At 49.7% G+C, this 23,476-nt stretch overlaps 1 protein-coding gene across 4 annotated transcripts in view; it reads right to left on the bottom strand.

The window, feature by feature from the left end:
* The window catches only part of mrps5 (mitochondrial ribosomal protein S5), a 174,741-nt gene that overhangs the window by 3,670 nt on the left and 147,595 nt on the right, over positions 1-23,476 (bottom strand). For all 4 annotated transcript variants that reach the window (XM_085997858.1, XM_085997854.1, XM_085997855.1 and 1 more), the window contains one exon: positions 364-426. In XM_085997858.1, the coding sequence (XP_085853984.1) occupies positions 364-426 (63 nt within the window). The remainder of the gene's footprint in view (positions 1-363; positions 427-23,476) is intronic.

The raw sequence follows: 23,476 nt of genomic DNA, 5'->3' as shown, positions 1-23,476 counted from the left end.
CTGCTGAGAGTGGATGCTTTAAGGCAGGGGTTGATGATAGTGGTTTTGAAGGGCAGATAAGTGGCTGTGCAAAGGAGCCGTTAATCATGCCAGCCATATTTCACACACGTTTTTACGGAATATCTTCAATTCTTATTCTGATATAAGGATTAATAAAGGAGTTTACTAGCAACACTTGAAAGATACTTTCACTTTTCGGACTTTGACCAAAAATTACTTCATTGCTTAATTTAGTGTGCCAAAATCCTCTTTACTGAAGTGGTAGAATTGGATTTCCCCGTCCAATGTGATCCAAATGGGCACTTTAATTAATTAGTGTGGTGCATCTAATTATGCACATCACCTTTCGTACATTAGTCTTACCGTAGTTCTGTTTCTTCATTTTGATTGTTGTTCGCTTGAACCTTGTTGTTATATCCTGATAAACTGCATTAAGACAAAATACATTTTAGTTGATATATACACTTAACAAACATGCTGCTTGTTTTAATCTGTTTTATTTAGTAAAGTAAACATTGGTCCCTTAGAGGATGAGACTGGGGAATTAATAATGGGAAATAGAGAAATGGCAGAGACTCAAAACAATTATTTTGGATCGGTCTTCACTGTAGAAGACACTAAAAACATCCCAATAATAAGATAATCAAGGGGCTATAGGGAGGGAGGAACTTAAAACAATCTCTATTACTAGAGAAAAAGTACTAGGCAAACTAATGGAGCTAAAGGCCGACAAGTCTCCTGGACCAGATGGCCTGCATCCTAGGGTCTTAAAAGAAGTGGCTGCAGAAATAGTGGATGCGTTGGTTGTAATCTACCAAAATTCCCTGGATTCTGGAGAGGTCCCAGCGGATTGGAAAACCGCAAGTGTAACGCCACTATTCAAGAAAGGAGGGAGACAGAAAGCAGGAAACTATAGGCCAGTTAGCCTAACATCTGTCATTGGGAAAATTCTGGAATCCATTATTAAGGAGGTAAAAGCAGGACATTTAGAAAATCATAAGACAATCAAGCAGAGTCAACATGGTTTTATGAAAGGGAAATCGTGTTTGAAAAATTTGCTAGAGTTCTTTGAGGATGTAACAAACAGGGTGGATAAAGGGGAACCAGTGGATGTGGCGTATTTGGATTTCCAGAAGGCATTCGATAAGGTGCCACATAAAAGGTTACTGCACAAGATAAGAGAGCACGGGGTTGGGGGTAATATTTTGGCATGGATAGGGGATTAGCTAACTAACAGAAAACAGAGTTGGGATAAATGGGTCATTTTCTGGTTGGCAACCAGTAACTAGTGAGGTGCCACAGGGATCAGTGCCAGGGCCTCAACTATTTACAATCTATATTAATGACTTGGATGAAGGGACCAAGTGTACCGTAGCCAAATTTGCTGGTGATACAAAGATAGGTGGGTTAGCAAGTTGTGAGGACACAAAGGCCTCGATTTTCATTGGGCCGTGAGGCGGGCGGGGGGTTAAAATTGCAAAACCTGGGGGTCGGGACCCCCCGGGCCTTGTTCCCGCATCCACGCCATTTTAACCTAGGTGTGTCTGATGGACCCGAATCAGTCCTGCCTACAACTGGCGGGACTGGTCTTTAGGGCCCTTAAACAGCACTAATTAGCCTTCATAATCCCATTTTAACAGGCCCTTGCCTGTTTAACCCCTTTCCCACGTAAAACACGCCTGGTGGGGATCACGCCTGTGAAACCTGGCGTGAACACTATTAGTTTGTTGACTATCAGCTGCAGGTTCAACATTAAAGAGGATATTTGATCAGTCATCATTTGCAGGTGGCAGGACTTTGCTGTTTCAGGTCTGGGGGAACTTTTACCAGGCCTAACCACACCTGTGGAAGGTTGGAGCCTCACACACTTCTCCAGTATGACCTCCTGCGAAACCCCTCTCGCCACCCTCACTCAGCGCTTCCTCAACAGAGTCATACACCAGAAGCATGGGAGCCATTTATTTCCTTTCCTTCCCTTGCCATTAGATGAGCTCGAACACCAGCCGCGGCACCAGCAGAACCAGGAACAGCAGCAGCAACAGGAGCGCCAGGCTGCTGCTCACCCACCTGAAGCTGCACAGGCCAGAAGGGGCCAGCGCTTGGAAGTGGCTTGAGAGCACCTTGCTGCACATCAGGGGGCCATGGGGACCCGTATCTGCACTGGCAGTCCTGCTCAGAAGGACTTCCATGAAGGTTTGGTTTCTCTGTTCAATAGATGCCCATCGCTTCTCAAGAGATGTCATTCTATTATGAGCACTCACCATGTTTTCCATACTCTGGCGACTTATCTCCTCCATGGAGGTTGCCATCCTTTCCATGGTGATGCGTTCATGCGCCAATGACCCCACAAAGGCTCTGCTCATGGTCGCTATGGACTCCTCCATTCGCTCCACACTCACATCGACCCTGGAGACAACCTGCCAGAGACTCCTGCATCTGTTCCTGGAGTTCCAGCCCCGCTGATCTTATGGATGGACCCAGAGGCAGAGGGTCGACATGCAGCTGAGCCGAGCTGGCAGAGTCCTGCGCCCTCCGACTAGCACTCTCCACTGCTGTCCCTGTTTTCACAATCTGCTGATGCTCACTTGTGAGCTGTGATACACCAGGTGACAACACTACTCTATGTCCCGAAGGTCCCACCGAGGTGTGAGTGTCTGCGCTGGTGCTGGGTGTGCTGAATTCTGCTGACGCTGCGCCCTCAGAGGTTGCAGATTCCTCTGAGGAGTCTGGAAGCTCAGACTCTTCCTCCTGGACAGTGGGGATGGGGGCTCTCGATGGTCCTGTGGGGGAGTGAGGAAAGAGTTAGAGATGTGAGGTCAAGGTTACATGCACATTGCATATTGCAGATGATCATAGGTCCATCTGTTATAGCTTCAGAATCATTATCAGCGACTCATGCAATGTCAATGAGAGATGGAAAACTATTCTGTCACCAGCTTGCTGTGATGCGCCCGTCTGTCCGTCCCCCACTTGCGCCTCATCCTCCAATCCCAGGATCGCCTCCTCCCAGGAGGAGAGGTGGGCTACTGATGGTGACCCTCCTCCTGTCCTCGCTTGTTCTCTTTTATTGTGAGCTCTCTTTTCCTGCACTGCAACCACGTTCTTCGTGTGAGCCCCAAGGAGTTGACTTGACCTGCCACCTGTAGCCACACAGCCTTGGTCTGACTGGGAGGCCTCTTCCTCCCTGAAGAAGGGAACAGGACCTCCCTCTGGGCCCTAGCACCATCCAGTAATGCCTGGAGTGAAGCCTCATCAAATTTGGGGGCAGATCTGGCCCTCCCGCTGGCCGTTGCTCCTGCAGGCTCCTGTGCCATCTTAATGGTGATGTTTGGGAGCCTGCAGAGGAAGCAAGGCTTGCTGTGGACCTTAGAAGCAGCAGCAATGGTGATGTCATATTCTGCGACTTTCTGACTGGAAATACTCAATTGCCAAGGCTTCCCACACGCTGGAAATCAATTGGCCAATTGTGTTAAATTTGCATCAATCTCTCAGACCCATTTACAATCGTGTTGGAATCACTAAATTCGGGGAACCCGCCAATTCCCCGCACCTGAGATAAAATCGACCCCAAAGAGTCTGCAAGGGGATATAGACAGGTTCAGTGGGTGGGCAAAAATTTGGCAGATGGAGTACAATGTGGGAAAATGTGAGGTTATCCACTTTGGAAGGAAGAATGAAAAAGCAAATTATTATTTAACTGGAGTGAGACTACAAAATGCTGTGGTACAGAGAGATCTGGGGGTCCCAGTACATGAAACACAAAAAGTTAGCAGGTAGGTACAGCAAGTAATTAGGGAGGCTAATGGAATGTTGGCCTTTATTGCAAGGGGGATGGAGTATAAAAGTAGGGAAGTTTTGATGCAACTTTACAGGGCACTGGTGAGGCCACACCTGGAGTACTGCGTACAGTTTTGATCTCCATATTTAAGGAAGGATATACTTGCACTGGAGGCAGTGCAGAGAAGGTTCACTAGGTTGATTCCTGGGACGAAGGGATTGACGTATGACAAAAGGTTGAGCAGGTTGGGCCTATACTCATTGGAGTTTAGAAGAATGAGAGGTAATCTTATTGAAACATATAAGATTCTGAGGGGGCTTAACAGGGTAGATGCTGAGAGGATGTTTCCCCTCGTGGGGGTATCTAAAACTAGGGGGCATAGTTTCAGAATAAGGGGTCGCCCATTTTAAGATGGAGATGAGAAACAATTTCTTCTCTCAGGGGGTTGTGAATCTTTGGAATTCTCTACCCCGGAGAGCTGTAGAGGCGGAGTCACTGAATATATTCAAGGCGGAGATTGACAGACATTTGAACTACAAGGGAGTCAGGGGGTATGGGGAGAGAGCAGGAAAGTGGTGTTGAGGACACGATTGGAGCAGCCATGATCTTATTGAATGGCGGAGCAGGCTCGAGGGGCCGATTGGCCTACTCCTGCTCGTTTCTTATGTTCTATTTCTTGGCACACACTACTGAAATACATAGTGATTAAAAAAAAATCATCAACAATCGGAATTTGAAATAAAAACAGAAAATGCTGGAAGCACACAGTTGGTCTATCAGCAGCTGAAAAGAGAAGAGATTAGTTAAGACTTTAGGGGAGACAGTTTGAGTTCTAACAAAGGGGCAACGTCCAAAACGTCAACATATCTCCTCTTTCCAGATGCTGAGGGACATGCTGACACCTCCAGCATTTTCTGTTTTCAGATTACACACATTGCTATTGCTTTCCAGTTTGTGTAAAACACATTTCTACTTTTGATGCCAACATCAAGTGCTCCCAGGTAAAGCACAGATTAGATACACAGTAAAGATTTCTCTACTCTGCTTTAATCCTGAACCTCAGATACACCTGTACTTAATCAGAGGGGCATTTTCATTATCCATATGAAATACTTTCAGTGAGACTGCCAATGCAGCAGCAGTTTTTTATTTTGCTGTAGACAGGTTTCAGTTGTTAAAACACGCCTCCCAATTCACCCACTGAAAGTGCACGTCAAGGCAAAAGAGGGAGAAAATGGGCCCTAGTATGTCCTTGCATTCTGGGAAACTATGACAAACTTAATTGCAAAATACTGTGGATGCTGGAAATCTGAAATGACAACAGAAAATGCTGGAAATACTCAGCAGGCCAGGCAGCATCCGTGGAGAGAGAAACAGAGTTAACGTTTCAGGTCTGGGACCCTTCATCAGAACTGGAAAAAGCTGGAGATGTAACAGATATTAAGCAGGTGCAGAGACAGGGGGGGGGGGGTTAGGAGGGGAGGAAGAAATAGAAAGAACATCTTGTACTTTTGCAAGAGGCAGGAAAGATAAAATGTTGCAAATGGGAATGGCAGAAATCATACTGCATGAAAAATGGGGGCTGGGATAATTATCTGAAATTGTTGAACTCAATGTTGAGTCCGGCAGGCTGCAAAGTGCCCAATCGAAAGATGAGGTGCTGTTCCTCGAGCTTACGTTGAGCTTCATTGGAACAATGCAATAGCCCGAGGACAGAGAGATCAGAGTGGGAGTGAAGCGGTGAATTAAAGTGACAGGCGACCGGAAGCTCAGGGTCACCCGTACGGACTGAACGGAAGTGTTCCGCAAAGCGGTCGCCCAATCTGCGTTTGGTCTCCCCAATGTAGAGGAGACCGCATCGTGAGCAGCGAATACAGTATATTAAATTGCAAGAAGTACAAGTAAATCGCTGTTTCACCTGGAAGGGGTGTTTGGGGCCCTGGACAGTGGGAAGGGAGGAGGTAAAAGGGCATCCGCAGTATTTTGCAATTATATTAGTGTTTGGTTCACTGCCACCTCTCTTCTAGGAATGCCTACCTTGAAGAAGTTCTGCTCTTCTCTCCGACGGGAGTTCCGTTTGTCTCTTCAACCTTGTTCATCTTCATTGCTTTCAGTTTCCCTTCTCGTTTTTGACCAGGTATCTGCCAAGACTCGGTTTCACAGCCACATCTCTTTCCTCAGTAACTGTCTCCGGTTCAGAGTTATTCCACGTGGATTCCAACTAAACTTCCACCCTTCATGTTTTGGATCCACCCAGGATTACAAATATCTCATCGATATTCATCGTTCTTCAAACTACTGCTCTCGCCGCATCTTGAGATCCACGCTCAACGCCATGCGCCGCCACATGAACAACCTCGACCTCTCTCTTCAGCAGCACCGACGCACTCTATTTCAATGCTGTCCGGGTCCACAGTTCCATTTCATCCTTCGACTCATCCGACGCTTCAACAAAAAACTTTTATTCTTCCTTTCTGATGTCAAGGATCGCAAGCTTCGTCAACTCGTGGACACCAATGCCCCCCCAGAACCACCTTCTCCGTTACTTTCCTCCGATCCGATCCCTTCTTCCAGTCTCACCCCCTGCCGTGTTTTCACTATCCCCTCTGACCTTCCCCTCTCTGACCCTGAACGATCAGTCCTCAGCAAAGGTCTGAGCTTCATCCCCTTACGCCCCCATCTGAATGAATTTCGAGCTCGGCACGATGCTGAGCTCTTTTTCCGCCGCCTTCGTCTCCGTGCCCACTTCTTTGGCCAGGAGTCTTCACCCCGCATGGCTGACCCTTTCTCCCGCTTTCAGAATTCTGGTTCCACTTGGACCCCTCCCTCTGGCCTTCTACCCTCTCTAGATCTTTTCATTGCTAACTGCCGACGTGACATCGGCCGTCTCCATTTCTCTGCTCCCCTCACTCACTCCAACCTAACTCCCTCTGAACTTGCAGCACTCCATTCTCTCCGATCCAACCCTAACATTATCATTAAACCTGCTGATAAGGGTGGTGCTGTTGTTGTTTGGCGAACCGACCTCTACCGTGCGGAAGCTGAACGCCAACTCTCCAACACCTCCTCCTACCTCCGCCTGGACCATGACCCCACTAGCAAACATCAAGCCATTGTTTCCAAGTGTGTCACTGACCTCATCTCCTCTGGAGATCTTCCCTCCATGGCCGCCAATCTCAGTCCCCCAACCCCGCACAGCCCGCTTCTACCTCCTTCCCAAGATCCACAAACAGGGCTGCCCTGGTAGACCCATCGTTTCAGCCTGTTCTTGCCTTACGGAACTTATCTCTTCCTATCTCGACTCTATTTCTTCTCCCCTTGTCCAGTCTCTTCCCACCTACATTCGCGACTCTTCCGACGCCCTCCGTCACTTTAACAGTTTCCAGTTTCCTGGCCCTAACCGTCTCCTTTTCACCATGGACGTCCAATCCCTCTACACCTCCATCCCCCACCAGGACGGCCTTCGGGCGCTCCGTTTCTTCCTTGAACAAAGGCCCAACCAGTCCCCATCCACCACCACCCTCCTCTGCCTGGCTGAACTTGTTCTCACATTGAACAACTTCTCCTTTGACTCCACTCACTTCCTCCAAATTAAAGGTGTTGCTATGGGAACCCGCATGGGCCCTAGCTATGCCTGCCTGTTCATGGGACATGTGGAACATTCTTTGTTCCAGTCCTACTCAGGTCCCCTCCCTCACCTCTTTTTCCGGTACATCGATGACTGTATTGGTGCCGTTTCCTGCTCTCGCCCTGAACTGGATAAGTTCATTCACTTTACTTCCAATTTCCACCCTGCCCTCACCTTCACATGGTCCATCTCCGACTCTTCCCTTCCCTTCCTTGACTTCTCCGTCTCCATTTCTGGCGATCGGCTTTCAACAAACATCCACTACAAGCCCACCGACTCCCACAGCTACCTGGACTACACTTCCTCCCACCCCGCTTCCTGTAAGAACTCTATTCCTTTCTCCCAGTTTCTCCGTCTGCGCCGCATCTGTTCTGACGATGCCACCTTCCATACTAGTGCTTCTGACATGTTTTCCTTTTTCCTCAACCGAGGATTCCCCTCTACCGTGGTTGACACGGCCCTTGACCGTGTCCGTTCTATTTCACGCACTTCTGCTCTCACCCCTGCCCCTCCCTCCCAGAACCACGATAGGGTTCCCCTTGTCCTCACCTTTCACCCCACCAGTCTCCACATTCAACGGATCATCCTCCGCCATTTCCGCCACCTCCAACGTGATCCCACCACCAAACACATCTTCCCCTCACCTCCCCTTTCAGCATTCCGAAGGGACCGCTCCCTCCGCGACAACCTGGTCCACTCCTCAATCACCCCCAACAGCCCTGCTCCTTCACCTGGCACCTTCCCGTGCAAGCGCAGGAGATGCAACACATGCCCTTTTACCTCCTCCCTTCCCACTGTCCAGGGCCCCAAACACCCCTTCCAGGTGAAACAGCGATTTACTTGTACTTCTTGCAATTTAACATACTGTATTTGCTGCTCACGATGCGGTCTCTACATTGGGGAGACCAAACGCAGATTGGGCGACCGCTTTGCGGAACGCCTCCGTTCAGTCCGTACGGGTGACCCTGAGCTTCCGGTCGCCTGTCACTTTAATTCACTGCTTCACTCCCACTCTGATCTCTGTGTCCTCGGGCTATTGCATTGTTCCAATGAAGCTCAACGTAAGCTCGAGGAACAGCACCTCATCTTTCGATTGGGCACTTTGCAGCCTGCCGGACTCAACATTGAGTTCAACAATTTCAGATAATTATCCCTGCCCCCATTTTTCATGCAATATGATTTTTACCATTCCCATTTGCAACATTTTATCTTTCCTGCCTCTTGCAAAAGTACAGGATGTTCTTGATGCGCTATCAACAATACCAAAGACTACGAAATGGACTTATATGAAGTAGGCTTTTATTGACTAAGAACTAGAGCATGCCTCTGCTAGTGAATCCATCCTAAGAGCTCCCGGGGGAAGGGTGGTAAGTCACCTTTATACCCGGGCTTAGGGGTGGAGCCAGGGGCTGAGACATGCCTGGACTTGTACAAGGTTAACAGTGGTTTACCACACAGGCATGTACAGGTTAACAGTGGTTTACCACATTCACCCCTCGTTTAAAAAAAGAGTCCGGCGGGGTGAAGTGTTTCAAAAGTTCGTATACGAAAGTCTCTCTGGGGGTCTTGTCTGCCGTAATGATCTTCGTGGTGCCGGTTGCGGCGGTTCTTTGCCCGCGGCCGCTTCTCGCGTGGGACGGAGCACTGGCGTGTCGTCCTCTCGGGGTAGGGATGGCACCGGCATGTCGTCAGTTCGTGGTAGACACCCCGGTGGTGCGTCGTGGGTAGTGGTGGTGGGTGGAGGTAGTGGATGGTGATCGATGGTGTTTCGGGTGGTACCTGAGGGTGCGAGGTCTCGAATTGAGACTGTGTCCTCCCGCCCATCAGGATACGCCACGTAGGCGTACTGTGGGTTGGCGTGGAGGAGGTGAACCTTTTCGACCAGGGGGTCCGTCTTATGGCTCCTCACGTGTTTCCTGAGCAGGACGGGTCCCGGAGACGTCAGCCATGGCGGTAATGCGAGGTGGATTTCCTGGGGAAGACGAACATCTTCTCGTGAGGGGTGGCGTTTGTGGCAGTACAGAGCAGTGATCGTATGGAGTGGAGCGCATCGGGGAGGACATCTCGCCAGCGGGAGATTGGGAGGCCCTTGGATTTTAGGGCGAGCATGGCGGTCTTCCACACCGTTGCGTTCTCCCTCTCTACCTGTCCGTTACCCCGGGGGTTGTAGCTGGTAGTCCTGCTCGTGGCTATGCCCTTCTCGAGCAGGTACTGGCGCAGCTCGTCGCTCATGAACGACGAGCCCCTGTCGCTGTGGATGTAATTGGGGAAGCCAAATATGGCGAACAGGTCGTGGAGGCACCTGATGACTGTGGCGCTGGTCATGTCCGGGCAGGGGATGGCGAAGGGGAAACGGGAGTACTCGTCAATAATATTGAGAAAGTACGTGTTGCGGTCAGAGGAGGGAAGGGGCCCCTTGAAATCGACGCTGAGACGTTCGAAGGGGCGGGTGGCTTTAATCAGGTGTGCCCTGTCTGGCCTATAAAAATGCAGTTTGCATTCGGCGCAGACCTGGCAGTTCCTGGTCATGGTCCTGACCTCCTCGATGGAGTAAGGCAGGTTGCGAGCTTTAATAAAGTGGAAGAACCTGGTGACCCCCGGGTGGCAGAGATCATTGTGGAGGGTCCGTAGCCTATCGACTTGTGCGTTGGCACATGTCCCATGGGATAGGGCGTCTGGGGGCTCATTAAGTTTCCCGGGCCGGTATAAGATATCGTAGTTGTAGGTGGATAACTCGATCCTCCACTGCAATAACTTATCATTTTTGATTTTCCCCCTTTGTCTGTTGTTAAACATAAATGCTACTGACCGTTGGTCAGTGAGCAGGGTGAAACGTTTACCGGCCAGGTAATGCCTCCAGTGCTGTACAGCCTCCGCTATCGCCTGGGCCTCCTTCTCGACTGAGGAGTGTCGAATTTCGGGGCCCTGGAGGGTCCGTGAAAAGAAGGCCACGGGTCTCCCCGCCTGGTTAAGGGTTGCGGCTAGGGCGAAGTCGGATGCATCGCTCTCCACTTGGAAAGGGATGGACTCATCCACTGCGTGCATTGTGGCCTTCGCAATGTCCTCTTTTATAAGGGTGAAGGCCGCACGGGCCTCTGCCGTCAGGGGGAAGGAGGTTGACTTGATGAGGGGCCGGGCTTTGTCCGCATAGTTGGGCACCCACTGGGCGTAGTAAGAACCCTAGGCATCTCTTCAGGGCTTTTGGGCAGTGGTGGGGGGGGGGGGGGTAGTTCCAGGAGGGGGCGCATTCGGTTGGGGTCGGGGCCGATGACTCCGTTTTCCACCGCGCAGCCAAGAATAGCGAGGCGCGCGGTGCGGAACATACATTTTTCTCTGTTGTATGTCAGATTCAGCCGTTGGGCCGTACAGAGGAATTTTTCTAGGTTGGCGTCGTGGTCCTGCCGGTCATGGCCGCAGATGGTGACGTTGTCTAGATAGGGGAAGGTGGCCTGCAGCGCGTTCTGGTCAACCATCCAGTCCATCTCCCTTTGGAAGACCGAGACCCCGTTGGTGACGCCGAAGGGGACTCGGAGGAAGTGGTAGAGACGACCGTCAGCCTCGAAGGCCGTGTACTGGCGGTCCTCAGGCCTGATGGGGAGCTGGTGGTATGCCGACTTCAGATCAATCGTCGAGAATACCCGGTATTGTGCTATCTGGTTGACCATGTCAGATATGCGGGGAAGTGGGTATGCGTCTAATTGCGTGTATCGATTGATCGTCTGGCTGTAGTCAATAACCAGGCGCTGTTTTTCGCCGGTCTTTACTACCACCACCTGGGCTCGCCATGGGCTGGTGCTGCCCTCGATAATCCCTTCCCTCAGGAGTCTTTGTACTTCTGATTTAATAAAGCTCCTATCCCCGGCACTGTACCGCCTGCTTTTAGTAGCAATTGGCTTGCAGTCTTTGGCGAGGTTAGCAACAACGGGGGGGGGCTTGACCTTCAGGGTTGACAGGCTGCATACTTTGCGCGGCGCCGTGTTTAAATTCTGCTGGCTGCAGACTGTAAGTGGGGGCAGGGGCCCGCCATATGCCATCGTGACGCTCTCCAGATGGCACTGGAAGTCTAATCCTAGCAGTACGGGAGCGCAGAGCTGTGGCAGGACGAGGAATTTAAACTCTCTGTACTCCACGCCGTTCACTGTCAGAGTCGCTACACGGTAGCCACCGACGTCCGCCGTATATGACTTTGAGGCCATAAAGACCTGGTGGCTGTTGTGTATGTAACCTGTTCCACCTTAAGAGAGCTTAAGCCTGTTCCACCTTAAGAGATGTACTACTTTCTCAGGCTGCTGTAGACGTAATACCGGGGGTGAACACACCGGTATATAAGCACTGTGCAGTAATCTTGTATTCAGTATAGTCCCTACCTCCAACCAGTAAAGACCTGTTTGAGTTATACGTTTAAGTCTTTGTGTTAATTGTTCAATACAATACACATACTTAACACTGGCGACGAGTCAGGTTCTTACCCTGCGGCAGTTATTCCACGGCGGTTGAAGAGAGGTTTCAAACCACACCACCCCACTGGAAGCGACAGGCATTAGGACCCTGAAGCCTCCATCAGCTTGTGAACCGGAGTAGAAGACAGGGCTGGGGGAAGACAGAGGTACAGGGCGATAGCGATCGGCAGATAAGGGCCGGGCCGCTTTGAAGTGAGGGGCGCAGCCGGGCCATCGATCGCAACCACCGATAAGGGCCGCACTCGGGCTGAAAGGGCAGCGGCTGCAGAAATTGAAGGCGCGAGAGCCGCGGTGCACAGCGCGGGCCATCGATCGCGATCGGGAGATAAGGGCTTTGGAGTGCGAGGCGCAGCCAGGCCATCGATCGCAAGCACTGATAAGGGCCGGGCCGCTTTCAAGTGCGAGGCGCAGCCGGGCCATCGATCGCATCCGCTGATAAGGGCCGCACTCGGGCGATCGCGGCGAAGATAAGGGCCGCACTCGGGGGCTGAAGGGAGACGGCGTCGGGGGACGGGTGAAGACCGCCAAGCGCGGGAAAACCGCCATTTTGTGGGCGGAGGACGACGGCAAGAGCGGGAAGCCGCCATCTTTGATAACAAGTAAAGAAAATAAAATCTGAGAAATTGCAAATCTACAATGCCTAAACACGGGAATATTAGCACCTTTGATAGTGACCTCGAAGATTGGGCCATATATGTTGAAAGAGTAAAAAATTATTGTAAGGCCAATAAAATTCGTGACCAAGATAAAGCTCTAACATTATTAAATTTAATGGGTGCGAAGACATACGGGCAATTGAAACACCTGTTATCACCAGATGAACCGGCAGATAAGACGTTCGATGAGATTGTTACTGTCCTGAAAGATCATCTAAACCCCACGCCGCTGATGCTAGCGGAACGATTTAAATTTTACGACAGAAGGCAGCTACAGCATGAAAGCAATGCTGAATATTTGCTGGAATTGCGTAAATTAGCGAAATATTGCCAGTTTGGAACGGGACTGACAGATGCACTACGAGACAAATTTGTGTGTGGTTTATTTAAACAGGATACACAAAAGCGACTGCTCGAGGAGAATGAGCTGACGCTTGAGAAGGCGGTCACTATGGCAGCAGCACACGAAGCCGCAGCGAGAGGCACGGCAGTAATGCAGCTACGGTCACCGGAGCTCAGTGCACACAAATTGGGTGTGAGTTCTGGCAAATGTTATCGTTGTGGAAAGACAACGCATGATCAGAACCAGTGTTGGTTTAAAAACCAAGAATGTAGAACTTGTGGTAGGCTTGGACACATAGCTAGAGTATGCAGGTCAGGGAAGAAGACCAACAACAAGAAGTCACCGCAAGGAAAATACGCAAAAGTACACAAGGTGGCCGAACAGGAGTCCGATTCAGACGCTAGCAGTAATGAACTGGCTGGCTTAAGCAGTATTGAACTGGCTAGCTTAAGGGTACTCAACGTTGGTAAGGGTGCAGACCTCCAGACAATTTGGGTCACTCTTCAGATAGAAGGAGTCCAAGTAAAACTGGAATTGGACACTGGATCGGCATTGACGGTCATAAATAAGAAAGATTACGGAAAGTTATTCCAACATATTCCCCTACAGGATAAGGGGATTATATTGAAAACATACACGGGGCAAAGAGTGTACCCCATCGGGAAAATAGAGGTTGCAGTGGTCCACAAGGGCGAAGACAGTCAAATAATGGACTTATATGTGATATCTGAAGGAGGTCCTCCACTACTAGGACGGGAGTGGATTAGGAAAATGAATATGGACTGGCATTTCCTACAAACAATAACGAGTGAGAACTCGGTGAAGATAGTCGGCCCAGACTCTGGAACGGATGATGGTAAGCCCAACTCAGGTGCAAAAGACAAAGTTTCAGCACAGAATTCCACTGAGCAACAACAACATAGTTTAACTGTGGATTCTGAGTCTGGCAAGTCTACTGATGTGCCCAGTTCTGAGGGACACCGGGCTCGAACTCAACTCCATTTCAAACTACAACAGCAATTAGAACAAATGCTTCGCCGTTTTGAGCAAGAGTTGAATGCAACGAAAGAGTTCTTTGATATAGAGTTGGAGAATCTGGAAAGACAACAGAAGCAGCCGATGGAGAAAATGGAGCAGGAGCACACAAAACGTCTGATGTCAGAGGAGTTAACGGTCAGCCAACTCCTGCATATGCTGAAGGACAGGACTCTGAAATGGGAAAAACTTGAACACGAACTTCAATATTCAAACGAAAGGGGTTCGGAGCTCTCAAAGGTTATTGGAAGAGCTGAGGTGGCAACACAGACTGAGATGACTGCAACAGAGCAGCCCTTGGATGCCAAAAGTACGCTGACTCACGTCAACGTAGAACAACAGACCGCTGAAACAGCTGCTCCGGTAGAGGGATTGAATAGTCCGATCAATCAATCTCCAAAAGAAGTTGAAGTAGTAAAATCTCAAATGAGGTCATTAGTAAACGACTTGCTGAAAGCCCAGAAAAAGCTGGATGAAGAGGTACGCATGAAGAAGTCTCTTCAGGAAAGATGTCTGGACTTGGAACAAAAGCTGGCTAACGCCCAGCTGGGTATGGAGGAAATAGAAGACCCTCTCGCTGGCCTAGATCAGGACGACACCGAATATTACCATGACCTATTGAGTGACACTGAATATTATAGTGACCTGGTCTGCCCAGCTTGTGATGAAAACTCCCAAAGTGCAGAAACCATGATGAATCACAAAAAGTCTAAGAAACACCGGGAGATGGTGGCGCTACTACTGAAAAAGGAGGAAGAGAAGGAGAAACTTTGCATGCAGCTGGCAGCTGACAGTGGAGCCCAGAGAGGATCCAAGAAGCAGAAAAGGAAAAGTCGAAACAGAAGATGACCCATCTGAACCATTATCACCTCTACCAGATCACACACGTGGTCCCTCCGAACGGAGCCAAATCAGTTCGGAAGTTCAAGCTGTTAAATCCATGAAAGGACTATTGAATGAGTAACGTGAACCGACTACACCACAGAGATTGAATCTGTGAACTGTTTTCCGCAGAGACTGAATCTGTGATCTGTTTTGACATAAAGTTATATATGTATATATGTTATTATGTTACGTTAAACATGAAGTTATATATGTATATCTGTTATTACGTTAGGTTAAATGGGGGGATGACTATAAAGCTAAGAAGGGAGGAGTGTTGTGTATGTAACCTGTTCCACCTTAAGAGAGCTTAAGCCTGTTCCACCTTAAGAGATGTACTACTTTCTCAGGCTGCTGTAGACGTAATACCGGGGGTGAACACACCGGTATATAAGCACTGTGCAGTAATCTTGTATTCAGTATAGTCCCTACCTCCAACCAGTAAAGACCTGTTTGAGTTATACGTTTAAGTCTTTGTGTTAATTGTTCAATACAATACACATACTTAACAGTGGCGTGTGCGTATAACCGATAGGGAGTAGCGTCGCACCGTGTCGGGGTGGATGAAGCTCTCCGTGCTTCCGCAGTCGAAAAGGCAATTTGTGGCATGGCCATTTACCTTTACGTTCATCATGGACCTGGCTAGTTGATGGGGCCTAGATTGGTCCAGGGTGATGGAGGCCATCGTCGAGGTCGGTGGGTCGCTGTAGTATTCGCCCGCGCTGAGGGCCTGGTCCCAAGATGGTGTCCAAGATGGCGGCTCCCCCTCGGCTGGTGGTGTCCAAAATGGCGGCCCGCACGGCTCACACGTGGTTGGTGGGGTCCAAAATGGCGGCCTGTACGGTTCACACGCGGCGCTGCTGGAATTGGGGGTCGATTTCGCCTTGCACACTCTCGCGTAGTGGCCTTTCTTGCCGCATTTGGAGCAGGTCGCGTCCTTTGCTGGGCATTGCTGTCTGGGGTGCTTGGCCTGGCCACAGAAGTAGCATTTCTGGCCTCTGGTCATTGCAGCTGTAGTTGGGCTGCTGGCGGCTTGTGGCCTTACCGGGTCCCAAGATGGCTGCTCCCGTGGCATCCACGTGGCCATCCGGTCAGGGGGGTAGGCGTCCATGTTCTGGAGGGCCACGTCTAACGAGTTAGCGAGGGCCACCGTCTTCTGCAGGTCGAGCCCCTCTGTTCCAGCAGCCTCTGCTGTGTATAGTTGGACCTGATGCCGGCTACGTAGGCGTCTCGGATCACGTCTTCCGTGCATTCCTTGGCCGTCACCGCTTTGCAATTACAGTCCTGGCCGAGGACTCTCAGTGCCAGTAAATATTCAGCGCCCGATTCCCCGGGGCGCTGTTTTCGGGTAGCCAGGAGGTGTCTGGCGTAGACCTCGTTAACAGGCCTCACGTATTGTTCCTTTAGCGTCGCGATGGCGGCCGCGTAAGTAGTGGCGTCTCGGATGATCGAGTAGACTCGGTGGCTCACCCGTGAGTTCAAGACAAGCCGTTTCGCGTCATCTGTAGTGACAGTAGTGCTGGAGGCCTCCAGGAAGGCTTCGAAACAGCTCAGCCAGTGTTCAAAGTTATTGGCTGCATCTGCTGCTTGAGGATCCAGGTCTAAACGTTCCGGCTTCAAGATTTGCTCCATGTTGAAAATTAGTCAATAAAATTGATGCGCTATCAACAATACCAAAGACTACAAAATGGACTTATATGAAGTAGGCTTTTATTGACTAAGAACTAGAGCATGCCTCTGCTAGTGAATCCATCCTAAGAGCTCCCGGGGGAAGGGTGGTGAGTCACCTTTATACCCGGGCTTAGGGGTGGAGCCAGGGGCTGAGACATGCCTGGACTTGTACAGGGTTAACAGTGGTTTACCACACAGGCATGTACAGGTTAACAGTGGTTTACCACAGTTCTTTCTATTTCTTCCTCCCCTCCTAACCCCCCCCCCCCGTCTCTGCACCTGCTTAATATCTGTTACATCTCCAGCTTTTTCCAGTTCTGATGAAGGGTCCCAGACCTGAAACGTTAACTCTGTTTCTCTCTCCACGGATGCTGCCTGGCCTGCTGAGTATTTCCAGCATTTTCTGTTGTTATTTTATGACAAACTTAAACTGGGTCAAGTTCTGTAATTTTAAATCGGAACCTTCACAGCATAACTTCTCAGTTGATGCAGATTAAAAATGTATACCTTACTAGAGAAGAAATGGAGGAAGACAGAAGGATGGAAACAGAAACAAAGGCCGCGATTTTATCAGTGGTGTTGGGATGGTGGCGGGAGAGCTGGTTTCCGGGTTCCAGTCACAATCCTGGCTGCAGCCGCTCTGTCAAAGGGATTTTCCCTTAATTGGTCTTGTTAAGCCCTCCCTGCGGGCTTCCCGGCCAATTAACAGGAAGCGGGTCTGATGACATAATTTGATGATGTGTCATCAGCCAGTTTCTTTAAAGGGACCACGGCCACATTGAGTTTGACAGTTGGTCTGTCAGTTTTTGACAGCATTGAGATGCTGCAAACACTGACAAGCACTGCACAGAGGTGCACGCTTGCACCCAGGCTCTCCAATGACTCCCTTCATATGCTTATGGTGGGAGTCACAGCACGCAGGGAGGTTCTCTTCCCTTCCAAGGGCGGAAGAGACCTCCCCAGGACACCAACGCAGCCTGGTTGCACATTGCACAGGAGGGCACAAGCAGGGATGTCGTCAGGAGGACCAGGCTACAGTGGCGCAAACCTTTCAAAGGGAAATTAGGGATAGCATAAGATCCAAGGAGAGGACATATAAATTGGCCAGAAAAAGCAGTAAACCTGAGGATTGGGAGCAGTTTAGGATTCAACAAAGGAGGCCAAAGGGATTAATTAAGAGGGGGAAAATAGAGTATGAGAGTAAGCTTGCAGGGAACATAAAAACTGACTGTAAAAGCTTTTATAGATATGTAAAGAGAAAAAGATTGGTGAAGTCAAGCATAGGTCCCTTGCAGTCAGAATCAGGGGAATTTATAATGGGGAACAAAGAAATGGCAGACCAATTAAATACATACTTTGGTTCTGTCTTCACAAAGGAGGACACAAATAACCTCCCAGAGATGTCAGGGAACATAGGGTCTAATGAAAGGGAGGAACTGATAGAAATCAGTATTTGTAGGGAACTGGTGTTAGAGAAATTGACGGGATTGAAGGCCGATAAATCCCCAGGGCCCGATAATCTACATCCTAGGGTACTTAAGGAAGTGGCCCTAGAAATAGTAGATGCATTGCTGGTCATCTTCCAAAATTCGATAGACTCTGGAACAGTACCCATGGATTGGCGGGTAGCTAATGTTACCCCACTGTTCAAAAAGGTGGGAGAGAGAAAACGGGGAATTACAGACCGGTAAGCCTGACATCAGTAGTGGGGAAAATGCTAGAGTCCATTATAAAAGATGTAATAGCAGAGCACTTGGAAAACAGTGACCGGATCGGACAAAGTCAACATGGATTTACAAAAGGTAAATCGTGCTTGACTAATCTACTGGAATTTTTTGAGGATGTAACTGGTAAAATAGATAAGGGAGAACCAGTGGATGTGGTGTATTTGGACTTTCAAAAGGCTTTCGATAAGGTTCCGCATAAGAGATTAGCGTGTAAAGTTAAGGCACATGGGATTGGGGGCAAGGTATTGACTTGGATAGAGAACTGGTTGGCAGACAGAAAGCAAAGAGTTGGAATAAACGGCTCTTTTTCCGAGTGGCAGGCAGTGACTAGTGGGGTACCGCAGGGATCGGTCCTTGGACCCCAGCTATTCACAATATATATTAATGATCTGGACGAGGGAACTAGATGTAATATCTCCAAGTTTGCAGGCGACACAAAGCTCGGTGGGCGTGTGTGCTGTGAGGAGGGTGCCGAGAAACTCCAGTATGATTTGGACAGGTTGGATGATTGGGCAGAAGCATGGCAGATGCAATATAACGTGGATAAATGCGAGGTTATCCACTTTGGTGTCAAAAACAAGGCGGCAGATTATTATCTGAATGGCAATAGATTGGGAGAAGGGGAAGTGCAATGAGACCTGGGTGTCCTTGTGCACCAGTCGCTGAAGGTAAGCATGCAGGTGCAGCAGGCGGTTAAGAAGGCAAATGGTATGTTGCCCTTCATAGCGAGAGGGTTTGAGTACAGGAACAAGGATGGCTTGCTGCAGTTGTACAGGGCCTTGGTGAGGCCACATCTTGAGTATTGTGTGCAGTTTTGGTTGCCTTATCTGAGGAAGAATGTTCTTGCCATGGAAGGAGTGCAACGAAGATTCACCAGGCTGATACCTGGGATGGCAGGAATGACGTATGAGGAGAGATTGGGTCGATTGGGCTTGTACTCGCTGGAGTTTAGAAGAATGAGAGAGGATCTCATTGAAACTCATAAAATTCTAACAGGACCAGACAGACTAGATGCAGGAAGGATGTTCCCGATGGTCGGGGAGTCCAGAATCAGGGGTCACAGTCTAAGGATAAGGGGTAAGCCATTTAGGACAGAGATGAGGAGGAATTTCTTCACCCAGAGAGTGGTGAAACTGTGGAATTCTCTACCACAGAAGGCAGTAGAGGCCAATTCATTAAATATATTCAAGAAGGAGTTGGATATATTTCTTAAGGCTAATGGGATCAAGGGATATGGGGAGAAAGCAGGGACAGGGTACTGAATTTGGATGATCAGCCATGATCGCATCGAATGGCGGAGCAGGCTCGAGTGGCCTACTCCTGCTCCTATCTTCTATGTTTCTATGTCTATCTCAGTGGATCATGAAACGTTACTGCAAAGCCACACTCAAACTCACTCTGCTGTGCCACTCAACACATCCCCATCACTCTGCCTTCCATACCCTTCTCCTGCACATCCTTACTCACACCAACTTACCTTGCACCTCCACCCATCCCTCTCTCTCTATCTACATTATCACTTCCCCATCTCACTAGCCACCCCTCACACTCACCCTACTGCAAGCATACCAACTAACAACACACAAGGCTAGGCACTTGAGAGGTTTAGCCAATGTCCATGTGAAGTTTCTGGTAATGTGATGTCATGCAGTGAAATCTATTTTTCCAACAATGCCCCTTATTGGACAGATGTGTGCACACCTTGAGAAGTGTCTTACTGAGTTCCAGTGAATGTTCAGACATAACTTCCCTCCGCCCGCGCCACTATAGTGATGAGTGTGCATGCAATGGCTTGGACATTAAAGAGATGGTTCATGGTGCTGGTGTGGGATGGTGTCAATCTGGCACATCATGTGGCAGCCAGGGTTTACAGCATCAAGTGAAGTTAATCTGGCCATGGTGATGCCATTGCTGGCCTCCCGGGCAGCAATGTTGTCAGGGGCTGATTCCGTGTGTCCTGCGCAGCATCAGGTGATGGCGGAGAAGGTTGGTGATGTTGTTGCTGATCGTGGAAGGATTCAGAGGATCACAGTCTGATTTTTTCAAGGGTGCCGATGTTGCTACAATAGATGGCAGCTGCACGTGAGATGACAGAAATGATCTGTCAATGGTGAGAGAGGTTGTTCCAATGAGGTGGCACTGGATATACAGTTGGCTCTAAACACGTGGAAGCTAAAGAAATCTCTATATATCTTACAAATGCAGTAACCAACAGTTTCTGCGCTCTGAAACTGACCATCTGCAACATGGCATCCTTTACACCACTTCTGCAGCTGTCAGCTTATCAGATACATCAGAGCAGACTCAACTCACGCCAGGGTGAGCTGGCGTGTTCCCTGAGCAGCGGGTAAACCGTGGGGGAGAACGCAAAATTGGAAGGAAGCCTCAAAATACCATTAAATTGGCTCTTATCAAGCCATTTAATTAGCTCAATTGTCTCCCATGCTGCTTGGTGTCGGGTCAGTTCTCCGCTGACAGAACTGACACCTAGGAGACTCGCGTGGAGGTGGGTTGACAGCGGGTTTCCTACCTGCTGTCAATCTTTGCTATTTTGACAGCGGACCCGCCTCCAAACCCGCCCTCTGAGCGCCGGCAAAATTCCGGCCAGTCATGAGAAGTTTCCACCAACAGTGAAATCAGCGCAAACAAAAATGGAGCCAGCTGCATTAATTGTGCAAAAGCTTACTGATTTATTGGTTTTTAAAAAAAATCATTCTGCAATTGTATTCCTTATACTCCCAATCTCACCTGAAGGTAATGATTCCGTGGCCAGCGGTGGTCTTCCTGTATTTTGCCCACTTATTAATTTGGATGTGGAGGTTGAGTAAGATTATCAGCTTGTGACCGACAGTCAAATAGGGCAGTTTGACAAGGTCACGAGACGTTCCCTTTAAAGCTACACTGTCTGCTTCACCAACCTGCTGTGTTTGACACGTGCCCTGCTGTTTACAAACCATTTTTAGCACACAATAAAAATCCAACAGAGCTTGTATTTATGTAATTGTCTCCATAGCAAACTTGAGTAGATTTCACAAGATGGAAATTTACTGTTTCGAGTGGGGACAGACAGTTTAAAATCAACAAGAACTGCTGGTAGGGTCTTCTTCATTCTTTGAATGACAGGCATCCTTTACATACTATACTAGCTGGGGAGCCCCGCGTTGCGAGGGCAATTTTGGGGCGCTTGGTCTCCCTGCCCCTGTGTGTCCCCCCTCTCCCTGTCATGTCCTCTCCCTGTCCTATCCCTCCCTCCCCTCCCCTCCTCTCCCTCCCTCCCCTCCCCTGTCTCCCTCCCTCCCTCCCCTCGCCCACCCCCACCCCTCCCCTCCCCCACTCCCCTCTGTCCCTCTCTCCGGCCCCTCCCCCTGCCTAGCGCCTGAGGTCCGGAGCTGAGGTCCCCCGCGTATCGCGTGGCTGATGGACGGCCGCTGTGGGCGGGCGGGCGGCGCATGCGCGGTCAGCGCATGCGCAGTCAGTGCGGGCGGCGCGAGCCCCCCGTGATTTCCCGAGGCTCGCCTCCCCCCGCGATTTCCCGAGGCTCTCCCCCCCACGCGATTTCCCGAGGCTCCCCCCCCCCCGCGATTTCCCGAGGCTCTCCCCCCCGTGATTTCCCGAGGCTCTCCCCCCCCCCGCGATTTCCCGAGGCTCTCCCCCCCGTGATTTCCCGAGGCTCTCCCCCCCCCCTGCGATTTCCTGAGGCTCTTCCCCCCCCGCGATTTCCCGAGGCTCTCCCCCCCCCCCCGCGATTTCCCGAGGCTCTTCCCCCCCCGCGATTTCCCGAGGCTCTCCCCCCCCCCGCGATTTCCCGAGGCTCTCCCCCCCCCCCGCGATTTCCCGAGGCTCTCCCCCCCCCCGCGATTTCCCGAGGCTCTCCCCCCCCATTAAATTGTTATTTAATTCCCTAACACATCATTAAAATATTTACCTTAGTTCCCTAACACACAGAAAGTGTGGGGGAAAAAATTGTGAAAAATCAAGATGGCGGCCACTCACCTCGGTTCAGAAGGATAAGGCCCGCCCACACACGCACCGATTGGTCGACCGGTCAGGTCACCGAAGCGTAGGATTGGTCAATCGTCGAGTCACTCGACACTCAACTGAAGGAAGGAACCCACCGTCCGATTGGTGGACCTCGACGTCACACGGTCGCTAATGAGATGCTAATGAGCGGAACGCTGAACGTTTTTGGGATACCGCGGGCGGGATTTTTGTCCGGCCGAAACGTAAATACGCCTATGACCGGTCCGGAATCGCAAGCTTTCTTTTGAGGCGACGCACGCGTCGGTACGCTCTATAACTTTCAAACGTATAGAGAACGGACAGACAGACATCGGGACAGACAGAAGAGCCGCTTTATATATATAGATGAGTGTCGTCTGGGTTGGTAAGATCATGATCTTGCAGATAGGCAGTGCCACACATGGTCTCACACAATAATTACAGATAAGCAAGGCCATTCGGCCCATCTTAGTTCATCCATTCAGAAAGACCTTAAAGACCACCCATTGTAGCAGCCAATATTTTCGTAAATGATTCTCAGTTTTCACCACCACTACTCTGTCCAGAAGTCCATTCCATGTATCGATCATTTCTAGTGTGTGAAAGAAGTTCCTAATATCAGTCCTAAATTTGCCTTTTACTCAATTGAGCTCGTTTCCCTTTGTCCCACCCTTGCAATTTAATTTAAAGTAATTTTCCAGCTTTATTTTTTCCTTACTGTGGGTAATATCACTACACACAAAAGATAGGTGTGACCCTGAGTATGTACACCATGGTCACTGTGATCTTCTGGAACTTGTTTTGATTGCCTCCTAGGTCTAGGGTTTTTCTCTCCTCGGCATTACTTGCCTATAAGTGGGGGAGGGCGCACTGGGAGTCATGATGTTTAGTTGTGTTGTGACTGTTTGGGACAGGTTTGACGGACTAGCTGGTCTTAGCCTGTTCATATCTCTGTATGTTGATGTGTTTACTATCTTGTATACCTCCTACTCCTGTGTTTTTTAAAGCTCCAGGATTTGCATCATTACATCAACCTAGACAATAATAGTAAATCTTTGTGGTTGGCTCCATGTGGCAACCTTGCAGGTGCTATTAATTGGACCCTGAAGGAGATAAGCCCAGGAAACAGCTGGGGAACAGGTGGAACAACTCAACTTCCTTTGGATTTCCTCCCGACACTCAGCAATTTGCTGCTTTTGTCACTGGACTACATTGGGTCCTTATGGGGAAAACAAATAACTACTGAAATTGCCTAAATTGCTCTTTATAATCTAGGAATATGCAAGTATCGACACAG

This window comes from Somniosus microcephalus, chromosome 9 (genome assembly GCF_052327205.1).
Source record: "Somniosus microcephalus isolate GS21.2 chromosome 9, FLI_Smic_1.0, whole genome shotgun sequence".
Classification (NCBI taxonomy): domain Eukaryota; kingdom Metazoa; phylum Chordata; class Chondrichthyes; order Squaliformes; family Somniosidae; genus Somniosus; species Somniosus microcephalus.
Note: the sequence above shows the minus strand (reverse complement) of the source record. Positions and strands in the feature narration are given on the sequence as shown.